The sequence below is a fragment of the Parambassis ranga genome, chromosome 24 (genome assembly GCF_900634625.1).
Source record: "Parambassis ranga chromosome 24, fParRan2.1, whole genome shotgun sequence".
NCBI classification, from domain to species: domain Eukaryota; kingdom Metazoa; phylum Chordata; class Actinopteri; family Ambassidae; genus Parambassis; species Parambassis ranga.
This window is the reverse complement of record NC_041043.1, coordinates 13,734,241-13,743,395: the sequence shown is the minus strand read 5'-3', so window position 1 is coordinate 13,743,395 and position 9,155 is coordinate 13,734,241. Positions and strand designations below refer to the sequence as shown.

Genomic DNA, 9,155 nt, shown 5'->3' with positions numbered 1-9,155 from the left:
TTGGAGGAGCAGCAAAACACCCTCAAGAAACTCTCCAAGTCCAGTTGCCCTGCTTCAGACCTGGATGACTGAGAATCTCCATCAGCTTAATGCTAACCAGCTGTTTAAATGTAAACAGGATAAAAGCCCTTAAAAGCAGGTTTTAGTGGCGCTCCATGGTGGGTAGTCTCAATAGTACCATCTCTCTAGTTGCACTGTGGGACATGTAGGAGGTTGATATGTTCTGATGTCATCAGCACTGGTTTTATTTGTTGTGTTAACGCTGTATATCCTCTGTGTTTTGTAAAAGAAGCTGACAAGCCTGGACAGGAGAAGCTGACCTGACCTTCGCTCCTGCTCAGGCCTTTGGGATTAAGTGGACCTCTGACTGTGAGCCATGCCTCATCACCCTAAATCATTTCAGGGCCTTCCTAATGCTCTGCTGGCCGAGCAGGAGCAGCTGTCTAAACCTTAAGGTGACTTCAGGTAACGTCATATGGCCGTAGTGTTCACATACATTTGACCATGGAGTGTGTCACCTCTTTGACAAGCAGATACATATTTGTCTCTGTCCATAAAATCCATATCTTGTCAAATTCACATGTTGATAAGTCTTGATTAAATACATCACTTTACCACCAATAAATTCTTTGATATCTTGGAAAACATTGTGCAATATGGGATTAGAACTACACCTGTTTGACAATGCTTCACTTGATTAAATAGTGATATGCAAATGGGTTTTTATACTGAATGTATTCGTCATCCTTCATGACTACACAGCTGTCCTGCAGCATCTTCGTGTTGTGTGCAACAGGCGGTTACACATACGCAGAGTCACTGGACTGCGTGCGCCCAAAGTTCGGCATACTCATCCTGGGTAAGTCTTTGTTCCGGATCTCATAAATGGACTTCCTCCTGGCCTGGACGCCTCTCACAGCCGTTTTGATCTTCCTCCAGCCAAGGTGGTTGAGCTCCGCCAGGTTCAGCACCACGCAAATGCCGCTGACTGCGAACATGAAGACCAGGAACACAGTCTTTTCTGTCGGCCTGGAAACGTAGCACTCAACATCTTTTATGCAAGGGTATCGATCACACTCGTACACCGCAGGGACGTTGAATCCATACAGGAAGTATTGACCCACCAGAAACCCAATCTCTAACGCATTCCTGAACACCACCTGGATGATGTAGAACCTGGAGATGCCCTCCTGCCTTCTCATCTTTGACTTTGTAGTTCGAATGGCTGAGCTGGGGATGTCCTTGACTTCCAGGCAGTCGGGCTCTGCCTCCTTGTTGGAGTTTTCTGTGTTCTGCAGAACCCCATTTATGATGGTGTTCTTGATCTTCTTGCTGTCATCTCTCTTCATAGAGTCCTGGTCCCTGTCCAGGGACAGGTACACTGTGGAGTATCGCCGCTCTTTCTGCTTGGCAGACTGATGCACTGAGTAGGTGATGAAGCAGAGGCTTGGGCAGCACACCATGATGATCTGGAACACCCAGTACCTGATGTGAGAAATGGGGAAAGCCTTGTCGTAGCAGGCCTGGTTGCAGCCGGGCTGTAAGGTGTTACACACAAACATGGACTGCTCGTCGTTGTACACGGTCTCTCCAACGATCGCCACAATCAGAATCCGGAAGATCACCACCACTGTCAGCAGGATCCTGAGGTAAAATCAGGAAAACACAGAGTTTTACATTTACAGTAGCTGTGTTTTGCCTCATGAACACCAAAAACCTCCGCGCAAACGAGGGACCCAGGATTGTCTCGCTTGTGACTAACAGCCATGATCAGCATTTTTTGGCAAATCTGCATACTTTGGGCAGTTGATGTGCAAAGTAGAGTGAAAATCTGATTTGTAGAAGGTGTGAAATGCCAACAGTTGAAAATCTATAGCATGTGGAGCTCCCATTTCCCCTCTACTGATTACACTATTAATGTAACGGTGAGGGACAGAATGAGAGAGGAATGAGTCCCAGTGGCTGAAACTGGCTGAACTTTAAGGTTCTGTCTCAAATTTAATACACACAAATGTGCCTGCAGCCCACCCGGGATGTAGAGTTGGCTGAATACATTATCATGGATGGCTCAGGTCATTCCTTATATATAATATGTTCCATGTTTTGTCAGTGTTATCCACCACAGTGAAGGAGCAGCTTAGTGCTATTGTTGCGGAGTGCAGGATATTTACATCAAGCTGCCCTCTAAGAATTAGCAGGCAGTGATTATTGAAACAAATGTACCACCTTCACCATCTTACTGAGAAAATTCCCAACTACAAATATGTAAATATTGAGATTTTTTTAGGACTTGTCATTGAAATCAAAATGTGTCTTAAATCCTGAGATCACTGTCTGCATCTTGTAGGTCTCAGGGCGCAGTTCTTCAGCACTGGACAGCTCCAGCGCTCTCTCTATGCTCTGTTCGTCCTTTAACTTTACGCATGCGCCTCCTTTAAGTTCTTTTACTCTTTTAATCTGCCTTGAAGTACCATGTGTAGGTGTGGTGTTTTCCTTGGCTGTACGGTCTCTTTCTTACCTTCCTATCATAGTAGAGTGCTGTTGGACAGCCGCCTCCAAGAGACGCTCTAATATGGTCCACTCCCCCATGACTGTTCATTCGGAGATCACACACACACACACAGGTGCGAAATGTGCAGAAAAACAAAACAAAACAAAAAAAGGATCTTGTTATTTTCCTTCGGTGCGCTCAGGAGCTCCGGCAGTATCAACTGAACGCATGTGTGCGTGTGTGTGTGTGTGTGGGTCTGAGCGCACGGCTGCGCTCGCGTGTGTCCCCCTGCTGAGCAGCTCTGAGCGCTCGTGTCCTCCGGTGTTCTGATCAGTAGCTCTCCTGTGTCGGTTCGCGTGCGCCCGGAAGGCGGGTCCTCTGTGAAGCACAATGTGCCGTTAATCCCGCTTTAAGTAGACTTCTCTGCGTCACACGCACACCGGTTTTTGGAGAGGCCGAGGACGCACGGCTGCCTGGAGCGGCACATCGATCCACTCATCCAGCACACGATGGTGACACGCTGCTCAGCGAAAAGTGGGATTAATAGCCTGCTGGATTATGGTCATTTAGACTATAAACAAACAACAAACTAAAGGATTTGAAAAGAAAGAGAAACTTTTAGAAGAAGTCATATAAACTCCACTGTTTATCTGATGGACTCTGTTTATCTGATGGACTCACATCAGTGAAGTGTGATTAATCCAGGCTGCTAGACTTTCTATATACAGCCATTTTTCGCAGCTGTACACAGTAGGTAAGGTGAATTGGATGAACTTGGTTTCAGGTAGTAATCTCTTTAACTGCCTCACTTTGTTTCCAGATTTAGAACCTCTTAAGAGGACAACTTGTATTGGTCTGCAAACCGCAATCCCATTAATACACTACTCACAGTCACTGATGAAGAGTAAACAAACAGCCTGACAGAGAGAGAGAGAGGGATACTTAAAGTCTGTGTGTCATGTAGCCAGGTCCCTGAATGCAGCCCCTCAATCAAATATGGGTTCACCCCTAGCTGTCTTTGGCCCTTTTTTCCTGTCTGGACCCATTGACTCATAATCCGTCCCTGGGTTTGAATTACAGAAAAAAAAGTTCTTTCACTACAGAACTAAAGGAAGAAATGCAGGAACTCAGTTCAATATATAATAAATTCTGACTACTATGTTAAATAAATTGAAGATTGGGGAGAAAACAATGACAATCCAATGCTTTTTAACCCTTGTCCACCCATCCTTTCTTGACTTGATTGATTAGTTTTGTCTGGAAAAAAAGCTTCTTTTAGACATTTTATTCTTGTCACTCTTGTCACATTTGCTCTTAAACTGAACATTTCTCCATTCAGCTCAGAGCACAAAGAGCCACAGACACATTACCTTGGCACAAAGGTATAAATATTGAATGCACCTTTTCCAGCGTGCACATCTGCAACATTTATGAGCCATTTTAGCATAGGTGTGTAATCCTTCAAGTTTGTTTTTTATATATATATATCATTAGAGAAACAACATGCCAAAGGTCTTTGAAATTTGATATTTCACCTGTTTTGGAGCAGGTAATGACACAATTAGGATAGAGACCAATGCTAGCTGCAACATTTTTAAAATGTGTAAAGACATTCTAGCATTTAATATGCCTTCAATGCCTCCTACACTGTGAGCTCTTATAATTTAAGCTTGGTGCCAGAGACATAAACATTAAAGGTGTCCTTTGTAATAAATAGTCTCATAAAACTTTAAAATTCAAAACACCTACAAACAGCTTGGCCATCAGTTCCTGTCTCAGCAACAAGCTACATGTGTTTACACCCACTCAGTTTCTTCTTATAGGAATGAGTCCATAGTTTTTCATTTTACACAGCTTATATGCTTCAGCATTGATTTAATGACTCTTTCAGTCAGTAAACATCATTAGTACTGATTGTAACAGACCGAAAAACACATCTTAGCTACATGGTCCAATCATTCACTCTTTAATTGGCCTCAAATGTCAGATGTTTGACCTCAGTTTACATCACACACACATCCATGATTCAATAATCTCATCAGTGTGGCTCTTTAATATGGGCGCAGGGTAATGAGCCATAATTCACATTGGTAAAGGGATGAGCCGGCTAAGCTAGCTGACCATCAAGGATCCAATTCATTCTAGCATTATGTTCTCAGAGACTCAAATGTAGCACATCCTCACAATCTGAGGTCTGACTCTGGTCTTCCACATTAGCACTGGGTGGGTCATTTCTCCTCAGGAAAACATATCTAGATTTTGGGCAGGTGTACACAGGCAGCTGGATTAACATTTTAGCTGTGTTGTTCTTCTTCTTCTTGGCTCCTCAAAGCAGGTGTTGGAGTAGGCATGACGTCAACATATCACCCCTGTGATAGAAGAAGAGACCATGTCGCTCATCCTGCAGGTTGTGATCAGATGATTCTATGACAAAGATTGGTAAGATTAAACGCTCAGCTAGCTGACTAGCACGCTAACTTCACATCTGTTCCTTTTGCTTATATGTACATCATATCTTAAAATGGCATCATCCAGACGGCTGCCTTGTGTCTGGCTTGTGAATGATTTCATTTTGAAATATTGGAGATTTGAAATATTACTCTCTCTTGTTGACCTAGTTGTCAGGAGAAAGAACACTCAGGGTCTCTGGCTCCTGTACCAGTTAGCCATTAGTTGTGCTAGCCTGCAAGATGTTTCTAAAAATAAGTAAGAACTGTTGGGGAAAACACAGACTTATGTTTTTATTATGAAGACTGCAGAAATGCCAGTCAACCATCAGTGTGCAGCTCTGTGAGTTCAAAGGAAGTGCACTTTTCAGCAGGTCCCAGGTGGCTGTAAATAGTGGCAGTGTTAGGACTCCATATAGGTGGCTAAATAATAAAGATGCATCTCTTTTTTTAAAAAAAATCATGCAAAGACATTAATGCTTTTGCGTGCAGATCCAATCATGTGTGCTCTCAAAGTACTTTTTTTCCAACTTAAGAGGTAGAAAACAAAATTCTGACTTCAGCTGTCGATCATCAGCGTGAACAGTTCTGTGTCCAGTTTAAGCAGTATTGTCCATCAGCAGCACAATTATTAATGTTTTAAATCAGAATAGGGTAAATAGAGCTAAAAGTCATTAACCAGCAGCCCCAAGATGCACAAACATGTCTTCATAAAAACCTTTCAAAAGTAAATGGACACCACGGCTACATTTTTGTACAGTCCACTAGATCTGTAGCTGGTTGTTTCTATTATTAATTGATGTCCCACTTAATCAATCAATATATGATTTGTGTGATTATATGAAAATGTTCCAGACTAACAGTTTCAAACTTCCATTCCTTGACTAATTGCTGCAGTTTTAAAATCATATAATGAGGATTTAGGTGATGACTTGTCAGCTTTCTGTTTGATGAAAAGATGGCGGAATGATCTTCGCAGGTTGCTGTGCCTTTACTGACCTCAGCACCTTTCATCAGACTTTATAAACGGGCTGGATGTGGAACCTGAACAAAGTGTAGAACAACGAACACACATGGTGGTTGGGTGTCCACATACTTCTGTCTGTTTTGGATACATAGGCTGGAATTGGGACTTCAGAGGTTCCAAAAACTGTGAGCTTAGCTAGAAGAAGCTCAGTGTAGCCGATCTCTCCTGTAAGACTTTGGTTTAAGGGGCGGCCTGTTGCATTCGAGGACAGGCTGCAGCCTCCGGAGGAAACAAACACTGCTGTGATGTTTATTCATTCCGGTACTCCGCATCACGAGCCTCGCCTGCCGGGTGTGATGGGAGACGTCTAACCCAATCAAAGAAAGAGGTGCACAGGTCAGGGGAGGTGCTCCTAGGATTAGGTCTCATGTCTACATGCACCAAAGCAATGTCACAGATTAAATTACCCTGTAATCACCCGCTGACCTATAAAATCTGCAGTTGTGATGAGCCGGGGGAGCGACCCGGCTCAGAATCAGAATCAGTGCAAAATCCCTCCGTGAGGTAGGAAATATCAAGGGCAAAGAGAGAAAGGAATTCATCCAGGTGATGATGATTATTGGAATAGAAGAGAAAGTGCAGGCAGGAACAGATAAGACCTTAAATCCCCCTTAACAAAAAAAGAGCAGGAAATAAGAACTTAGACAGAAAGTGAGATGGCCAGACAGCCAGATTCTAATTTAAAGCTTCATTAGTTAATCTGAGCACATTTAATCCTGAGGTGTCAGGGCTGAGAGCCAACACACAGCTGATATGGAGCGTTAGCATGAGCTAACTGTTTATAGCATAATACTATTATCAGCAAGTCAGATGATGAGAAATGTCATTAAAAAACACACACTACATGTCAGCACAGGTGCACCAAACAAAGCATCACACCAGCTGAGATCCATGTTTCAAAAGTAAGAGGCTCTGATAGTGACGGTCAAAGCCACGGCAGGGAAGTGGCGCCACCTTGTGGTAGAAATGCAGAAGCACAGAATAGCTGTCATAAAACACAATGGAGATGTGGTAGTGAAGAAAAATAAAAAATATCTGGTAGGAGTCTGGATACATTTATATTATTTCAGGATTCAGTATTCCGTCTGTATTTAAATGCAAATATTTGGTATGTCGCCTCACAGCAAGAAGGTTCCTGGTTCCATTCTGACTGGGGCCTTTCTGTGTGGAGTTTGCACGTTCTCCCTGTGCCTGCCTTCCTCCCTCATTCTAAAGACTTGTTAGGTTAATTGGCGACTCTAAATTGCCCAAAGGTGTGAGTGTGAATGGTTGTCTGTCTGTCTGTCTGTATGTTGCCCTTTGATGGGCTGGTGACCTGTCCAGGGTGTACCCCGCCTCTCACCCAAAGCTAGCTGGGATAGGCTCCAGCCCCCCGTGACCCTGCACTGCAGGATAAAGCGGGTTAATAGACGATGGATGGCTGATGTTTAAATGTGTCTGGAGGCTAACTTTAAATATCAATCTATTAAAACTGTGTCTTGGTCTGGCCGTTTTGTTCTGATTCTATGTCAGAGTGGGCAGTATCAGTCCATCTCTCCATTGCACTTCTGTTATGCAGCGAATGTTTAGAGTTGGTTCCCTCATGCGGCCTGTTTCTTTGTGGATTTTTAAAGAACAAACACCCTGAAACACCATGACATGTTCTTAAAACGTTGCAATCCAGTGCGTTTAAGCAGCAAAAACAAAACAAATATGTGCATTAAAAAGCCTTTTAAAGTCATAATGCTGCTTAAAGATCCAGTTTGTGTTTCCTTAGATTGTCATGTTTACATGTTGCCTGTCAGTTGTGTTGCTCTCACTATAGAGGCCTGATGGGATGAGTTCCTGTCACACCACCACATATGATTCCCATGTAACCATGTGAAGTCAAGTCCAGTTATTTTGCAGCAGTTTCTTCTCATAAACTGAAAAATTTAACTGAGTCTCCAATCTCACGTTTCTCCTCTGACAAATTGAAAGTGAGATTTTTGTTTACAATGGAGGAGAAAAAAAAAAAAAGATCCTTCCACACTCGCTCTGAAAACTGCCTGTGGGACATGACAAACCCTGGACCCATCACTGGCTGTGGCTCCATCTCTGTGGAACGATGCAAATGATGACAAATTCCTTCATCCCTCATCATGCGTGTGCAGCTAATCGGTGTAACACACAGGGATGGGCACGTCTTGGCACTTGGCTGAGGGGCTGAGCTGCCTGATTGAATCATTCAGCAGCGGCCTGTTATCAGACCGCTGTCAGGCCACTCGCCGGGCTCCCTTTCAAGCCGGAGTCCTTCGTTCAAATTCTGTTCAGACAAGGCGGCGTTTACCTCTCCCCCGCTGCGTTGAGTGTGATGATGGAAGCACATTATTCCCATTCATCATAGACTAAGATTGTCAATTTCATTCAGGTGCTACACATGTCAGTGTCAGGCTGAGGGACTGTGCACGTGATGTTTGGCTAGGAGACAGTCTGATGCATGTCACTTTTATGTCCCCATATTGCTGGAATATATTCCCATTTCTCAGGGATTAAATCAGAAGTCGCACTGATGTTCAATTGCAGATTATTTAGATTAAATTTAGATTATTTTCCACATCCATACAGCAGGAATGACATAGATTGGTTGGTATCTATTCAACAAAAAGCTCTTGAGATTTTTCCATTGGATTTTTATTATAATCCAGAAATTATGTTCTCTGACAAACCAGAGATTAAGATTATTAATTTTAACAGGTTAATCCGTACAAAGGAACATTTTTAAATTATACCTAAAATACACATGCTTAACCTATGTCATTATTCTCATTTCTTCAGACAAAGCATTGGTACAAACAAACACCAGGTGACACGTTCTTCTGGTTGAAAGCAGCTTTTAAGGCGACATCGAGTGTCCCATATGTGACGAGGTGGGTGTGAAAACGTGATGCCACATAAACCAGCCCCTTTTACAACATGTTCCAAAGTTAATTGTTAAAAAATGGCAACTACGCCTTTGCGTGAATTAAATTCAGTTCAGTTCAATATTATGTATCTAGCTTCTTTTACGAGTCAGATTTGTCTCACAGTGCTTTACAGAAACCTAGACCCCCAAAACCAAGCATTAGAGAAGAAAGAAAAAAACTCCCCTTGTATGTGAGGGAGACCTCTGGCAGGACCAGCGGCTCATAAAGGGGGGTGGCCCTCCTGCTGATGGCTGGGTGGGTGGGTG

The 9,155-nt window shown here is 43.2% G+C and overlaps 1 protein-coding gene across 1 annotated transcript; it reads right to left on the bottom strand.

The window, feature by feature from the left end:
- Positions 1 to 800: 800 nt before the first annotated feature.
- gjd2b (gap junction protein delta 2b) lies at positions 801 to 2,589 on the bottom strand. The gene is made up of 2 exons (XM_028397673.1): positions 2,519 to 2,589; positions 801 to 1,644 (listed from the first exon to the last, which is right to left on the bottom strand). The coding sequence occupies exons 1-2, from the start codon at positions 2,587 to 2,589 to the stop codon at positions 801 to 803; spliced, it is 915 nt and encodes a 304-aa protein (XP_028253474.1).
- Between the last annotated feature and the right edge of the window lie 6,566 nt (positions 2,590 to 9,155).

Excerpts from the sequence above, each read along its gene's own strand:
- gjd2b (XM_028397673.1), bottom strand. The coding sequence starts at position 2,589 with ATGGGGGAGTGGACCATATTAGAGCGTCTCTTGGAGGCGGCTGTCCAA. Across the intron at positions 1,645-2,518 it reads CACTCTACTATGATAGGAAG|GATCCTGCTGACAGTGGTGG; the intron begins GTAAGAAAGAGA and ends ATTTTACCTCAG.